The following is a 17,695-nucleotide window of genomic DNA, read 5'->3' on the forward strand; positions in this document are numbered from 1 at the left end:
CTCATACTGCCAGATTTACCACATACCGCCCACACCTGTGTGCGTGTGTGTGTGTACAGTGTGGTTGTATATGGATGTGTAGGTGTGTATGTAAAACCCTGATATTTGATTTCCTGCTTTATAAAAATCAGGATAGTTGTGTGGAGAAAGCATCTATCCAACTGTCTATCCAACTGTTACTCTGGAAGTTTTTTTTTTTCTCTCACACTCTCGTTCTCCTCTCTTTCTCTCTCAATCTTTCTTTTTTGCCTGTTTCTCTGTCTCTTCCTGTTTTCTCAGTCTCACCTCCTTCTTGTTTGGCATTAAAGGTTTTTGTAACGTCCCATTTCACCACAAATTTTACTCACAGAGCTTCTTGGAGCTAGAGGGGGTTATCATGGACTCCTTGATAAACCAGGACTTTAAACTTTATGACAAGTACGGGGGTCATATAGACAAGTGAATCGAAGACAAACCAAATGATATCACCTTTCACTTATCTGATACAACACTTAATCATTCTGTACTGTTGAATGTCACAATTGACTAGTTTAGAGTTTTCTCTAAAAGCACTTAAGTGAATATAAAAAAATCAACATGTACATCTACAGGATGCCTGTGATGTACGTGCCTTGATGTTGAATGAACCTTGAGACCTTTCTGTGTTTTAAAGAGTTTATCCTTCAAAAACGTTCCCTTTCTTATGTTCTTACTGGGAGGACGTCACATCATTTTTGAAGTCTTCTTCCATGTCCCAGTAGATTCCCCTTGACCTTAACTATATTTTACCAGTTAACCTGTCAATATACTCTACAGTAACTGCTCAGAGGGGATTTCATAGATGAGGGATAACCCATAAACTACTCATGTATTATTTGACCCAGCAAATAAGGCATTCCTTTGCCACTATACATCTTTTTGAAGATAAATATTTGTGAGTTACCTTGACACCACCATACAAAAGATACTGGTCAGGTCTGCAATGTCAATGTTTAAGTGAGTAAGATTGGTCCATTACCATAGGTCTGGAGATTCTAGAATACTCTATGCTTGGAGAGCTCACTATATAGGCAAATTGAATGTTTTAATTTAATAAACACTCTTGTTTTGAGGCTTGTTTGACTTGCCAACACTGCCATCTCATGGAAAAAAACTAAGCAGACGACCAACCAACAGTACCTTTACATCATGCAATTTACCTAACAGATCAGATTTGCATATAAAAAAAACTATATAACTCAATGTGATTTGGAGGGGAAATAAGTTTCATTAAAATGCACAAAACATAATTTAAAGCAATCTACTTGATTATTGAAAGACACAAATCATCTTTGCAATTTACACAATCCTTTTAGCAAAGAAACTTGAAATAGGAAAAATATAATCTTAGGATTGCAAACTTTATGCACTGCTCCTGTAAAATGGAATAGAAAGAGAGTGCCAATGTTTTTGTCATGGTGAGCTTGTCTCTGGGGACTCTCTTTTTACAGTGCACTAGAGTTGTAGTGATCCTCCGGAGAGCTGAAATTCTCAGTGGGACACTTTTGAAGGTGGGGGCCGGGGGTTGTAGGTTTGGCATATGTGCACGCTTGTCGTGTGAGTTAAAGCTACCCCCCCTGAGGGCTTAGACATGCCTCACAGCATTCTAAGGCTTTTCAAACCAAGAAACCACTCCGATCTCTTTCTCACTCTATTTCTCCGTCCCTCTCCTCCACTGTCTGGATGCTCTGTTCTCCACTCTCCCCTCGTCCCTCCTCCTCTTCTTCCTTCTCACCTGTCACCTGTCGCTCCTCGATGCGGCACCAGGGCATACTCACTGCGCACCCCTCTAACCCACTTTCCACTCCCTGCTCGCACTGCACCACAAAGATTCGGTAGACCTCCAGGAGGACGATGAGAATGTTCTTGCAAGTGAAAAAGATCATCAGCTGGTTGAGCACCTGCTCCCTGATCATGAGGTAGAGGCGATAGACCAGGAAAGGGCCGTCCTGGAGGCCCACGGTCAGCAGCAGGCTCCACACTTCACTGGAGTAGCAGGAGGTGGAGGAGGAGGACGGGGCTCCAGGGCTGCCACCAACACCACTCAGGACTTTCCCAGAGTGCTCCCACTGGAGGGAGCCAGCCCGGATCTGTTCCTGTGGGGGGCGTGTCTGGGTCAAAACCAGAGGGAATTGCATGAGAGCCCAAGAGAAGAGGGCAAGCCCCACAATGATGACAGCTTGGTTGGTTTTGACTTCAGGCTCTTTGAACGTGTCAAAGATATCCAAGATGTCTGCTCCCAGCCCTACGTAGACCATGAGGAGCTGGGAGAGCTGGTCTCGAGACATGTCCCCCTTTGGCATCAGCCAGCGGCCCAAAACCAGCACGATCAGCATGGTCTGTTCCAGGCCTGCTGCCCAGTCCTCTGGGTCCAGTTCCACAATTTCCTGCTTTGGTCAAGACAAAATAATAAAAGAACGTATGACACAATATGTAATTAGATCATGATGTGTTATAAAATCAAACCACAATGTAAATGTAACCAGCCAAAGCATTTATTTTTCCTGTGTTCTTGAGATGCAATTTATCTTCAGATTGAAGGAATTGAAACAAAAAAAATCACCCGAGTCCCACACAAAAGAAACAGCAGTCAAATGGCTATCAAATTCCAGATCTGAGAGTATTTAGTGAGCGAGACTATCTGGAACTCATCTAAATGTGTCAATTACATTTCCTTCTTTCGATACTTTATCCCCCCCCTAGATTTCAATCTAATCTATCATAGGTTATCCTTTAAATGTAGCTGGAAGAAAGAGTGGCGGTGGAAAGGTGTGTGTGGGTGTGTGTGTGTGTAGGTGTTTGTGAGTGGGTGCGTGTGTGGGTGTGTGTGTGTGTGTGTAGGTGTTTGTGAGTGGGTGTGTGTGTGTGTGTGGGGGGGGGGGGTGTAAGGGCTTTATGGGACCACACGTACCGATGCGATGGGGATGTGAGCTAGGAGATGGAGCTCAGGACCTGAGGAGATGTTGACGGGCAGCTTGATCTGTAGCAGGCTGAGCTCCAGAAACCAAATGGAGGGGATAACTGTACTGAGGTAGAGGAAAATCATGGGGGAGAACCTACAAGCAGACAGCCAAGAGGAAGAAGAGGAATCAAAAGGAGTGGGGGATATTTTTAGCGACACACGCCAATTTTTTGGGCCAGTCAGTGAAAAAGAATCCTTTTCCATAAAGAAGTGTCCCATTTCAGACAGGCAATTATTCTCATCACGTATGCAAATCCCACTTGACAGTGCAAAGCCTGCTCCATGTGGAGAGAACTTCAAAGTGTGTGAAAGAGAGAAGCCTGAAGTGAGCTTCCGCCTCTGTATGCCCCCACAAATACGAAAGTATCTTTTTTGAAGGAAGAATTTCCTTTTGCTTTTTACTGCCCAATGACATTTTCTGACTTCCCTGGAAACCTGTTCAATACAGGTCAACCTTAGTTTATGTTAGTGTAGCTCAGGCATGCGAGGAAATGTTTTCAGTTATTGCTGATAGTTACGTGTTTGGTCAGAAATAGGGATTGAGTGAGAGAAAGTCACAAAAAGCGAGTGACTGACAGAGAGATAGAGACAAAAAGAGAGTAAGACAGACAGAGACACAGACGGAAATAGTTTTTAAGGGGAAATTTGAGATTAGGTTTTGGATAGACAGAGAGCGAGAGAGAGAGAGAGAGAGAGAGAGAGAGAGAGAGAGAGAGAGAGAGAGAGAGAGAGAGAGAGAGAGAGAGAGAGAGAGAGAGAGAGAGAGAGAGAAAGAAATCTTTTGGCCCAATACCATAAGTAGCTTACAGAATCTCACCACCTCAGGCATTGGCTTGTAAATAGCTCTTCCTGTTTCAAGGTCACAAGTTATTTATTCCCAAACAAAAACAAAATTGAGGGGCGAAGACTTCAACATTGCAACCCTCATTCTACCCCGGGGACAGGGCTTGGTGTAACTTCATAACCTTCGACACAGTTCTGTTTCACTCACTCACCAACATCATCATCAGTTGTATTAAATCCTAAAATGGTGTGTTCCTCTTTGCACAGCTCACTGTTAAGCATGTAGCATCACTAATGTTTGCAATTATACGTGTGTGTGCATGTGTGCGTGAGTGTTTGTGAGCGTGTAACATCACCACTACCATTTCCACTCGGCATTGCGGGTGCACTTGATGGTGATGGTCATCTCCACCCCCAGCAGAGCGACGCCCATCAGCAGCAACCAATAGAGAGGCTCCCCTTTGACCGTGACCACACGCCACACAGTCACCACACCATGGACTGTAAACAGGAAGCGACTGAGCAGGGCCAGCAAGATGTTGAGAACACGGCACATCCTGTCCAAGACTCGTAGCTAGAGAGGAGTCCAAGAAGACCAATTACATGCGAGCCATCAAAGCTTCTTGAGTGATATAGCAAATCTATGGAACCAATCAGCAGTAATTGACACAAGATTGTAATTGGCCCATGCATGTTCGAATCAGTCTTGGTGATGAAACCAAGCCATTAAACACCAAGCCTAAGTGTATGTGTGAGTAATTAGTGAACATGTTACAAAATAGTAAAGAGCTACCAGCCAAGTCAACATCAAAGGGCAGCACAGACACATCAAAGGGAATTCATATGTAACACATATCTGATCAGTGCTGCCACAGTTGATGCTGAGTCAATCTAACCATGTGCCAGCCACTACTCGGTAGCAATTAAATATGTTCATGCAAATTTAATTGGGTTGATTCAGAATGTAAAGGTTGTGTCATGTCAAAAACCAACAAATGATATGCAAATTGGTAGGGTTATGGTTAGGTTTTGAAAGATAATTGCAAATCTATATAATACTACAAAATTCAACAGACAATTAAATATCTTCTTTGATTATATGTATTAGAAATATACAGTACTGGTAGTGGTCTGACTTACAGAGTTATGTTTCCCCAAAGTCTTTGTGGAAATTAGTTGAATGCCTCGATCAACTCCCCGATATGTTCCCTAAAAGCACCAGATGGTTTTGTAATCCCAGTACAAATGACGACAACTGATTCTACATATATGAAGTAGCTTGTGTCAGTGACTGACTTTTAAAGTACCCCTCTGTGACCCACCCACCCCAAAACACACCTCCACCCCTGTTACTATAGTGTGTGTGTGTCTGTGTGTGTGTGTGTGTGTGTCTGTGTGTGTGTGTGTGTGTGTGTGTGTGTGTGTGTGTGTGTGTGTGTGTGTGTGTGTGTGTGTGTGTGTGTGTGTGTGTGTGTGTGTGTGTGTGTGTAGACCCTTGATTGTAAGTGAAGGGCAGCAGATAACACTTCCTGGCCCTGCACCCACATCTTCATAGCCATCCGTCATGATGTCATCTCTCATACCCAGAACAAAGTTATCTGCCCTGGAGGAGCCAGCCTGCAATGGGCATGTAGGAAGATTGTCCAGCCCTGCCCTTTCCCCACCCTGGCCTGGCCTCGTCAGCAGCACTGGGCATGATAGGTTTCATACCCCAGCCTTCACAGAAAGAAAAAGAGAAAATATGGAGCAACAAAAGCACCGGTAGGGTTTTCTTACAGTTTATTTTATACGTTTGAGGTAAATTTACATTATTTATTATGTCCCAAACTAGTTAATTTCTCAAAATAAAGTTAGCCTTGAGTGTCACTGAGGGGTCCTTGTAGTTCGAAGTACCCTAGCAAAATAGAAAAGAAATACAGGCAGTTAAACCATCCTCTCATACCCTTGTTGAGGGTATTGACCACAATGCCAGAGAATTCACAGAAATGCTTTGATGAAAAATCAGTCATGTAATCCCATTCTTTTTAGGAGAACAATAGCTCATTAGAAGAAACTGCCACGTGATTTAAAAAAAAACCCATCTGTTTTAAACAAAGCAAGGCATTACAACTCAGAGTGAATATTTCCAGCCAGGAGATACACAGGTAGTAGAGGAAGTCCTTTAATGATCAGGAAACAGGCAGCATGGCTGGGACCAGCAGATAAGAGGCTCCGCGTCCCAAATCAAAAACTGGAATGGAAAAATGGGTGGGGGAATGAGAGAAAGACTGAAGGAAAGAAGGGGTGAAGGGAGTGTGCGGGCAAGGTAGCAGCCATGCAGATGAACACACATTTGGTCATTCTGCGTTTGAACACTTCCTCTTGTTTGAGACGATGGTCTGTCTGTGCTCTTGAGTTGTTCAGCCGGATAATTACAGTTGTGCGAATCAATTATACTTTGAGTATGCAGTCTATGTTATAACAGGACATCATTTATTAGTGTAGGGGATAGCGATGGTCAGCATATGGGGAATTGTGGATAAGGTTGCTAAAGGTTAAAGGTCAATAGCCTGGCAGTGGGACAGTGGGTCTCCCACAGGACATGACCTCAGCAACATCTGGTCCAGACAATATTGTCCATAGCTGTTATATTGATTCATAACATTTCCTTTTTTTCACTTCAACTCTTTTTATACCCTCTACCATATTCTGTGGTCATACATGAATGTGTTCCTTCTGAAATCTCAAACCCAGGCTTGAAGAAGACAGTGGAAGTGTCACAGAACAAGTCTCAGAATGACAAGAGACCTTTGATTTCCATGACAATATGTACATTAGTCCATGTCAGCAGTCTCTGTACGGCGGTCCTCACCAGCTCACATGGTGTATGCCACCCAGTAGATGACATTGACAACGGCAAACGTGAAAGGAAACACTGCTCTGGCATAGATGTCGATGGTGTCGGCATCGATGGGTTTACACACACACTTGGCACAGCACTTCTTTTCCTTCTTGCTCTCCTCCACCACCCTGTTCCGCCCCCTCCTGGGCTCGGCCTCCTCCCCGCCCTCCCCGGGGGTCTCGGCGCCGGAGCGCTGGGCACGGTTGTGACGATTGGAGATCACAACGCCCTGGTTCATACCAGTGACGGATAGGGAGAAGAGAACCATGGCCTGCTTGCCGTTCTTCACAATGGACTGAAGAGTAGGAGGAAAACAGTGTGTGTCAATAGAAGCAAGTGGAAGATTGCCGTACAAAACCAATCAGAAGCCTCGACTTTTCAAGTTGCACGGATGCTGCTTAGACATCACGTCAGTGGTTTTCTTACCTCAGAACTCAGCTTGTTGGCCTTGACCTTAGCCTTCTCTTTCAGCCTGTAGTCGGCATTGTAGTGAGCGAAGGCATACTCAATCAGAGCAGCAAACACAAACACATAGCAGATCCAGAAGTAAACATCCAGGGCTTTGATGGCCGAAGCTCGTGGGAGTGACGATCGGGCGCTCACCATCAGAGTAGTCATGGTGAGGACCGTGGTGATCCCTGCAATGCACATGACTTATTGTTCTACAAAATGTATGTACGGTAGGTATGTAAAATAAATATATTCTATCCTTCCATCCACTGATTTCGATTACTTCCTTTACCATAAAATGTTAACAAAAAAGCTAGTACAAAGTCATCAAAATATTATAAAATGTATACGCAAACACATTTCTATATTATGATCCTACTGACCCAAAGTTACCCTAGCTGGGACAGCCGATTGGCTGATCCAAAAGGACACCCAGGACATGGCGACCAATAGGATGGAGGGCATGTAGGACTGGATAATGTAGACGCCTCGGTTACGCCTTAGCTCAAACCTCAGACTGAGCCTGGGGAACCGGCCCGCTAGTAGGAACAGCACACTCTCAATGACACTGAACATACTGAACATAAAACAAGTTTATTAGCTCAATACTTTTATCATCCACCCACTCACCCACCCTCTCTTTCTCTTTCTTTCTCTCTCACCCTTGCTCCCTTTTTATGTATATAATTTGCACATTAGCTCAATGTCATGTATGTCATATGTATAATTTTTTTTTTGTATTAAAACATATTATTTATTTATTTTTTATTTATTTTTTTGTCATTTAGCAGACGCTCTTATCCAGAGCGACTTACAGTAAGTACAGGGACATTCCCCCGAGGAAAGTAGGGTGAAGTGCCTTGCCCAAGGACACAACGTCATCTGGCACGGCCGGGAATCGAACTGGCAACCTTCTGATTACAAGCCCGCTTCCCTAACAGCTCTGCCACCTGACACCCTACACATATTAGTTGTACGGTGAGATCAGGCATACCTGAAATTCCCATGTAATTGGAATTGAGTACCCTGAAGAGTTCAGAATTGGAGCACTCCTTTTAACAACCTAGAGGTTAAGTTTAAAACATTTATGCTATACAGTACGACTGCCTTCATGCCTAAATAACATGATATATTCTGTCTGTGCATAGACTATTCTCATAACCACAGAGGTAACTTGAGTTCAAAAAGTATTTCTTCAAACAGAATTTGAAGGAGCTCAACAGTCGTTCTCGATACAAGACACAAGCTGGGTGCAAAAACATGAATCATATGGTACCCAAGAGAATAGCACAGTAGGATATGGATTGTACATCTAAAGCCATTTTCACAGCTGAATGAGGAATCTTATATGCGTACAGTATATTAGGTAAATGGAAGGTGGCAACCATAGCTATGATGAAAGGGAAGATCTCACCTGATTTGAAGTTCATCATCTCTGTAACAAATCTGTAGTCAGTGATGGTGAACTGGGACAGTTCTAGTTTATCCAATCCATGGATATGTGTCTGGCTCTCTGACCAGTGGTAAACGATATCCTCTGAGGAGTAACCATCTGGAACAAACAGTTAGGACAAGAGAGCAGACTATTTACTGGTCTAGCCTGAAAATATACAGATAGAAGATATACCCCCCAGGGCTGTGCAGTGTTCGGAAGTTTTTAACATCACATTGAAAATAAGACAGAAAGAACTTATAGCAAGAGTCAATTATCTGTACTTTTTATGTGTGATTTCTCCTTTACTCCACATGAACTTGAGGAAAAATCATTTTACAGTTTTTGTAGGCATTTGAAGTCCCTACATGGCACTTAACCTGCCTGCGTGTGCGCCTTTGAAAGCTTTTCTAACTCTCGTCAAATTGAACATAAAATACAAATGAGTGAAGTGAAAGGCCAGAAAAGATGAGGGAAAACAGTCAAACTCACAACTCTCCAAGTCCAGCATGCACTCCTGTTCATCCATAGGGTATTTGGTCAGATCCATATCACAAGCCACTGTCGAGGTAATCCTGGGAGAAGAATGACAAGGTTGGTAAATACTGCCAGCATGAGCTAGAGTTATTGGGAGAACACTTTGTGAATGTTTTGCTGGAAACCAAGAATGATAAAGTCAGTTATGGTGTTGTGAAGCAAGAGCTATGAAGCAATGACAATATTCTGAATTTATATGTCCTTCAGGCAACATTAAACCAACTGTCAACAATAAAAAGAACCCTCCCACCTCTGCTGTTTATCTCCTCCATATTCTCCCCTCCGCTCTCCCACCCACCTCCTCCTGCCCACCAGACACCCCCGTTACCGGCTGCTGTAGAGGATGACCCCATCGGGCTGTAGGCGGATCAGCTTGTTTTCTACCGTGACGTCGTGGAACCAGGCGGACTTGGCATTCACAATGAAGGTGTCTGGGACCCAGAGCTTGTCCACAAAGCGGCTGTCCAGCCCCAGGGTCTTGTTGGTGTGGTTGTAGGACAGCCGGTCATCCCGCCAGCTCTGACGGAGGAACACGGTCATGGTGTAGTCCTGCCAAAAGGCAACACACACACACACACAGAAACACACACACACACACACACAGAAACACACACACACACACACAGAAACACACACACACACACAGAAACACACACACACACACAGAAACACACACACACACACAGAAACACACACACACACACAGAAACACACACACACACACAGAAACACACACACACACACAGAAACACACACACACACACACACAGAAACACACACACACACACACAGAAACACACACACACACAATCAGGGACAAAACTGAGCCCAAGACACTTGCAACTCTAGTCTAGTCAGAAAAATAACATTATTTTTGGTATTCCTTGACTTCTGTAATGGTGAAATCTAGACCATAGCATAGAGACTATGAGGATAAATCTATTTAAGTGAATACATTACCATGTTAGCCTCTGAGATGTGATCAATGCTGGCTACTTCAATAGCCATGGATACATTCACAGGTGGACCTGTAGGGTAAGAAGTGAGAAAAGAAAAAGAAACCTCTACCCCTTTCTCCCTTTAAAAAAAACCCATACACAAGCACTCCCCTCCCCTAGTGAAGTGACATAGCCGCACATTGATAAACGACATGGACCTCATGGTCCTTTGCGGTGAGGTTGTTTAAAAGCGCATTCATAGCGTTCTATTCTGCTGACATTGTGCTGAATGATTAGCATGAATTGTGCTGGTAGGATCTGATGCCAAGAAAGTGCAAATCTAGAGGGGAGTATATAGAAATCAGTGAGGCACAACTGGAAGGGTATTTATTGTGAACATTAAGGAATCATACATTGCCATTCCCCGCCACTCAATTCTTAGCCCATAACCATCATGACAAATTGCATAAAATCCATTAGTATATATAGCTACATAGAATGGGGCCATCAGTGTGGACAAGTCAACAGTCAAATAACTCCCTTTGGAGGGAATTAAAGTTATATAATATCTTAGTGTCAGAACTAGCTCACTTCTTGTCACCATATATACTGTACTGTATTAATTGTTAGGGGATATGAATTGAATAAAGGTAAAAAGGCATCAACTGGTGAATATGACTCTTCAATGGTCATAAATAACCCATCAACTTGACTTCAGCTTTTTTTAGCGATCAGATGTTGAGGTGGTTTTCTACCAGGGGAGTTCCAAAGACCCAAATGATTGTTGCAATATGGAGCAATGTGTATGTAAGAGTCTAGGTAGCCTGTGTTTACAGCCATGTATGTGGTGGTAGTGGTGGTGGTGGAGGTGGTGGTGGTGGTGGTGGAGGTTTTATTTTTTACCATGGATTTCTTTTCACCTCGACTAAACTGAGTTAAGCTGTGAGATTGAGAAATCCAACGCTGTGGTCATTGGATGTTTCACATTTGGCAGGCATTCTTAGCAAAGTCTCCAGCGACCCTCCTTCCTTGCCCCCACTACACATCTCATTCATTTAATAGCATTCACTTTGATAATCATCTCTTGTACAAACATTTTCCCTATAGAATTGCTTTAGTTTTCATAAGGGATCTGCTCATCATGTCACATTCAAAGATAAGCCTATCAGAATTCAAAACTGTTGCTTATGTGATTTAAAACAAAACGTTCACGTTTTTCTTTTCTTTTTTTACCCTAAAAAGTATATTTTGGTGACAGGGCAGATCAAATCATAACTGTGACATACACATACTTGGTCTTGTTATGCTAAGAATGACTGTAAATGTGAGGAGGTGAAATGCAATCCAATGTCACAAGCAGTAGATCTCATACGCACCTCCTATCCCAGGGCGAAAATTTCGAGCATAGCCCTTCATTAAATCATCCAGGTTAGGCAACCAGGATATTTGAATGTCTGTACCTACATATTCCCCAATGTCATTCAGCATGGCCCTAAAGGGAACAAACACAGCAAGCTTGAGCACCACACAACATCCATTATGCATTGAGAAAACCTAGGAGAAAGCTAGAGAGAAAGAGAGAAATTAAGAGATGGTGACAGGGACACAGAGACAAATGCAGGTTATTTCCAAGTTAGGTTAAGATTATCTTTTTTTTTAATGTATTGCCCTGTAGCATAATAGTGAAGCATAGACAGAGCTATTGTTTTCACTTCATATAATATCTTCAGTTTTTATATTTCTTCAGATTTTGGTCAAATAGGAGTGTAGAAATAGCAGTTGCACCCTCTCATCTTTCTCCACATATATCAAGAGGATTATAACAGTTTATGAATCATTCAAGATGTTGTGCCGTTAATTACTTTACTAACGACCACCAGAGGGCAGTGTTCTCTTCCAAAGAACCATTTAAAGAAGGTCACTCGTGGCCTCTACTTACAAGTACTGATTACAGAGAAACACCTTCCATCATTTTGAAAGTACATACATTATATTCCTGTCTTTTATTAAATAGATACTAGAGTTTAAAAACTGTATACATAATACAGGGTGAGTTCTACATGTGAAGACATCTTTCAAAGATGACATTTCAACATGGAGGCTGTATTTTTTGTTAATTTTACATGACAAGAATAGATGGTAACATTGAATATATTAATCAAAAGAGCTGCCTCATGAAGTTCATCACTAATTGGCAGTTTCTAAATTTGGAAAGAGCTGCTACTTCTCAAATTCACAATGTGCCAAATCAGGACAAAGCGGCAGAATACTGTTGCTTTGACCAAATTTGGATAACCCTTTGGACTTAACGATAACAATAAAGGTTTAATCTGTACCTGTTATTAGTAAACTTAACCTACTCTCACCACTTCTTTTTTAGAAAGTGTAACACTAAATATAAATGCAGTTATTACAACATTTTAATTCCATAACTTCCCTCTCTTTTGGGAACCTGAGGAACATCAAGAGTGCATGGGCTCAAGATGTTCAGTACCCATGTCTTCGACACAATGTGTTTCACCACAGGATACATACAAAGCCCACAATACAAGAAAAAGGGATGTCATAAACCTCTAATGGGGTTGAGCATTTTGATTGTTCTCGGGGGAGATGTGCACACTCTGTATTCTCACCCTTTTAAAACAGTTCAAAGTCAATTTCCCACCGATGCTAGTTCCTCTTAGTATTTTATTTCCCTTCATTAACAGGATCTCCTGAGGCCCAGTTTCGCTAACCGCAAGCATTCTGTTTATGAGCTCACAAACTGGGAGGTGGAGACACAAACAAGCTGCTTCCACATCTTCACGTCTTCATACACACTGATGTAGTACTCTGCTGAAAAGCTTAAGTTGCGTTGTATAATGACATCAATTTGTACCTGTGCAGACTTCATCCTCAACCAGAACAGAAATGTTTATGTGCTGTAAATCCAGAATATGTTAGCCTTAAAATGGTGTATTTAACATATACCAATATAAAAGGGCATTATAAGCAGAAAGGGTCTAAATTGTTCGTCTGCCACCACATGAGCTGAACACCTGACTTTGATTGACAGCATGATTTTCTCCAGTTCTCGAGACTAAAAGCATTCTTTCCACTTGCTGTGGCCTATTTTTTTTGTAACTCTAGGTAGTGTGATCTCCCATTCCACTCTCAGGCCTAAAGCCATTTGGCCCCAGCAGCCTGTATCTAGCACAGTGCATAAATGGCATAGGCCAGACATGCACATATAGAATGTACATTATGACCATACTAGGGGCCCTATGGGGCAGCCTTGTGATTTGTCAGGGTAAACTAAGCTGCAGAAGGGTCTGTGCCTAAGCTAAAGAGCCAAAAGCAATTAATGCAAACCCAAATGTAAATAACTGATCTTTCAGCAGCTTTCCGATTTGCATTTCTGGATATCCTCCTCTTATACTGTGACTCAACAACTAAAGTGTCTCCAGACATAAGGAACGAGAAGTCCAGATAAACCCCTGATGCATGCTAAGGACCCGCCAGTCATTTAAGGTAGAGTAGGGCAATAGAAACATTGTATTGGTCAGTAAATACAAATTTAAACAAAACAGTGTTTAGGTTGTAAAGAAAACTGTATATTTAGATGTTTTTATTTCATTAAATAGGTTCTATCCTACTCAACCTCAACCCCCCTACCCATCTCTTTTTGTCCTTGCATGTTAAAGTAGGCCTACATAAATGCTATGCAAAGTCATAACTGAAATGCATTAGAGATCCTTTGACAATTGAAAACATTTTGTAAGCGCATTTTAAGAGGCATATGTGAAAGCCATTTGTTTTGGCTATATTGCATGAAGTGCAGAATAAACAGATAAACTCTTCCATAAAGTTAAGTTAAACTCAACTTAATGCAAATTGTGAGAGAAATTGAGTGTACAAGTGCAGGGTAAGTGACACTCAGGTAAAGTGACAAGCAGTGAAATGCATAAGACACCGATAGGTGAAAAGCTACAGTAACATAACTAGTAAGCTTTTTTTCATAAAATGAACATGAGGAGGAGTATGCTCTACATTATTCCATAAATATAAAACTGTGGAGAAAGCTGAATTCATTCAAGCTTGTTGTAAAGTATTGTCCATTTCGGTTTGATTTGCCAAAGCATGTCATGGGGTGGGGAAAAGGATTAAGACAACAAATTGCATTTAACAATAAAAAAAACATTCAAAGCCCTCTAAAAAGCCCCCAGGAATCATTACTGCACCATCTACTGGTGGAGAAGAGATGATGGATCCACATCATTGAGCAGAAGATACATAAACTTTTGACCTTTTTGGAAGTGATGGTTAAGAACAAAAAACATATATCCAACAATCACAGATACTATCCGGGAAAAAGTTGGATTACATAAAAAAGCAATTCCACATTGAAGTAACCCAGAGACCACCCAGAAATACCAAACAATCAGGTCACATCACATCAATATTTAATCACCTGTTTATATTTATGTCTTCAAATATTAATTGAAATGCATATTTTATATAATGTAATAATTTTACCCTACCATTTTCTAAAGAAATTGTTCAGCAAAAAGGAGTTGAACTTTAAACTATGATCAATGACAGAGAGATCCTAACATCATAAATGTATATATGCTTATTTAGGCTACATCCATACGTAATTTCTACATTCTGTTTAAGAAATTGGTCAAGTCGTGATCATACGAAAAGTAGGCTACATTTAATTTCATGTTTGAAAAACTGCTGCGTCCCCTCCAATGGTAGTTCAATTACTAGCAAAGTTATGTATGCATGCATTGACAAAAGGGTTTTGCATATGCTAATGTTTGATGATAGACAGTGGACAACTGCTCTAGTAGCTACAGTTAGGTCCATAAATATTTGGACATTGACACAATTTTCATCATTTTGGCTCTGTATACCACCACAATGGATTTGAAATGAAACAATCAAGATGTGCTTTAAGTGCAGACTTTCAGCTTTAATTTCAGGATATTTAAATCCAAATCAGGTGAACGGTGTAGGAATTACAACACATTTTATATATGGCCCCCCCCTTTTTAAGGGACCAAAAATAATTGGACAAACTAACATAATCATAAATCTAATTGTCACTTTTAATACTTTGTTGCAAATCCTTTGCAGTCAATGACAGCCTGAAGTCTGGAACCCATAGACATCACCAGACGCTGGGTTTCGTCCCTGGTGATGCTCTGCCAGGCCTCTACTGCAACTGTCTTCAGTTCCTGCTTGTTCTTGGGGCATTTTCCCTTCAGTTTTGTCTTTAGCAAGTGAAATGCATGCTCAATTGGATTTAGGTCAGGTGATTGACTTGGCCATTGCAGAACATTCCACTTCTTTGCCTTAAAAAATTATTTGGTTGCTTTCGCAGTATGCTTCGGGTCATTGTCCATCTGCACTGTGAAGCGCCGTCCTATGAGTTCTGAAGCATTTGGCTGAATCTGAGCAGATAATATTGCCAGAAACACTTCAGAATTCATCCTACTGCTTTTGTCAGCAGTCACATCATCGATAAATACAAGGGAACCAGTTCCATTGGCAGCCATACATGCCCACGCCATAACACTACCTCCACCATGCTTCACTGATGAGGTGGTATGCTTTGGATCATGAGCAGTTCCTTCCCTTCTCCATACTCTTCTCTTCCCATCATTCTGGTACAAGTTGATCTTGGTCTCATCTGTCCATAGGATGTTGTTCCAGAACTGTACAGGGTCTTTTAGATGTTTTTTGGCAAACTCTAATCTGGTCTTCCTGTTTTTGAGACTCACCAATGGTTTACATCTTGTGGTGAACCCTCTGTATTTACTCTGGTGAAGTCTTCTCTTAATTTTTGACTTTGACACAGATACGCCTACCTCCTGGAGAGTGTTCTTGATCTGGCCAACTGTTGTGAAGGGGTTTTTCTTCACCAGGGAAAGAATTCTTCTGTCATCCACCACAGTTGTTTTCCGTGGTCTTCCGGGTCTTTTGGTGTTGCTGAGCTCACCAGTGCGTTCTTTCTTTTTAAGAATGTACCAAACAGTTGATTTGGCCACACCTAATGTTTTTGCTATCTCTCTGATAGGTTTGTTTTGATTTTTCAGACTAACGATGGCTTGCTTCACTGATGGTGACAGCTCTTTGGACTTCATATTGAGAGTTGACAGCAACAGATTACAAACACAAATACCATACTTGAAATGAACTCTAGACCTTTTATCTGCTCCTTGTCAATGAAATAACAAACTCCCATGAGGGAATAACATACACCTGGCCATGGAACAGCTGAGCAGCCAATTGTCCAATTACTTTTGGTCCCTTAAAAAGGGGGGGGGGGCACATATAAAATGTATTGTAATTCCTACACCGTTCACCTGATTTGGATGTAAATACCCTGAAATTAAAGCTGAAAGTCTGCACTTAAAGCACATCTTGATTGTTTCATTTCAAATCCATTGTGGTGGTATACAGAGCCAAAATGATGAAAATTGTGTCAATGTCCAAATATTTATGGACTTAACTGTATATACTTGACCCCAATAGGCCAAAGAGGTTGACATACCTGTCATAATAATGCCTTATTATGCTATGACAGAAATGTGATAAATGACCTTAACTTTTTTATGTCATCCCCCATCTGACATTTGGCGTTGTGAATGAACGTGTTGAACAAATCTTATAATTTCACATTCACTTCGTCATGAAGTCATTTCATTTATCACGTCGGCTTGTTAACTGAATGTTTCCTTAAGGTTATATTTTAAATGTCGAGGCTATAGACTACATCAGTATGTTAAATCAAAATCCATACGGATTTGCTGAAAGTCACCAATAGCTTACCAGATTTGCAGGTCATCTACACTGTCAAATATGTTTAAAGTGAAAATACCGCAACTGCTGCACAGTCAAATTTCAGCAAATTCATAAGGTAAATGACTACAGTAGCCTATCGTAACGTTTTATTCAATTTCGGATAATACTCTACAATTAAACCTATAAATCAACCAAACAATGAATTGCATTTAAAAGTGGTAAACAAGGAGAGAAGATATAGAATAAGTGATACTATAAGGTTATTTTACCTGGTGAACATGTCCCCCGTGTTCAGGAGCACAAAGCTGGCCAATATGAAAGTTATCATCTCCATTACAGCTGCTTGCCAAAATGCCCTAGAATCGAACGAATCGATAAACCGAGGGTATTACCACAGACTTTCTGTACCTATAGTCCCATTGTGTGGAGGCAGATTAGGGTAAAGTAAACTGTGATAATGACCCATGTTCCGCTCAAACGCGCGCTTCGTGCTTGTCCCGAACGCAGCGCAGTTAACCCACCACGCACGTACAGAGCCAACTCTTTGCACCGACAACAATAGTTTACTGAAACGCGCTCGTCCTCTCTCCTTCACCATCAGTGGCTGAGTGGGAGAACGCTAATCTGTCACTACTGCTTTCCCTGCTCTCTGAGCAAAGTCAGATTAAATCGTCCACGCATGGAAAGCTAGTAAAGCGCAGACCAAAACATGAAAAGACTAATATTATGTAATGTAGGCTGTCTTCACAGTCAGTTATGTTAGTTTTAGAATGTGATTGTGACCTGAAGAATAAGATATAGGCTATGTAGCCTTTTACACCAATGCAACGAAACCGATTTTGTTGATTTTGACTTGAGACCTGCAACTCTTCTACGATTCAGGGTCTCCCTTAAATGTCACG

The 17,695-nt window shown here is 41.5% G+C and overlaps 2 protein-coding genes across 2 annotated transcripts; both read right to left on the reverse strand.

Moving 5' to 3' along the window:
• Positions 1–1,371: 1,371 nt before the first annotated feature.
• LOC134018280 (transmembrane protein 26) lies at positions 1,372–4,319 on the reverse strand. Its single transcript, XM_062458163.1, has 3 exons — positions 4,126–4,319; positions 2,930–3,074; positions 1,372–2,405 (listed from the first exon to the last, which is right to left on the reverse strand). Exons 1-3 carry the CDS (start codon positions 4,317–4,319, stop codon positions 1,665–1,667), a joined length of 1,080 nt encoding a protein of 359 aa, XP_062314147.1. The 3' UTR covers positions 1,372–1,664.
• A 1,206-nt stretch (positions 4,320–5,525) lies between these two features.
• Positions 5,526–17,409, reverse strand: gabrd (gamma-aminobutyric acid type A receptor subunit delta). Its single transcript, XM_062459727.1, has 9 exons — positions 17,063–17,409; positions 11,378–11,493; positions 10,024–10,091; positions 9,392–9,612; positions 9,019–9,101; positions 8,509–8,646; positions 7,478–7,633; positions 7,071–7,282; positions 5,526–6,939 (listed from the first exon to the last, which is right to left on the reverse strand). The coding sequence occupies exons 1-9, from the start codon at positions 17,125–17,127 to the stop codon at positions 6,619–6,621; spliced, it is 1,380 nt and encodes a 459-aa protein (XP_062315711.1). The 5' UTR covers positions 17,128–17,409; the 3' UTR covers positions 5,526–6,618.
• Between the last annotated feature and the right edge of the window lie 286 nt (positions 17,410–17,695).

This window comes from Osmerus eperlanus, chromosome 4 (assembly GCF_963692335.1).
Source record: "Osmerus eperlanus chromosome 4, fOsmEpe2.1, whole genome shotgun sequence".
Lineage (NCBI taxonomy): Eukaryota > Metazoa > Chordata > Actinopteri > Osmeriformes > Osmeridae > Osmerus > Osmerus eperlanus.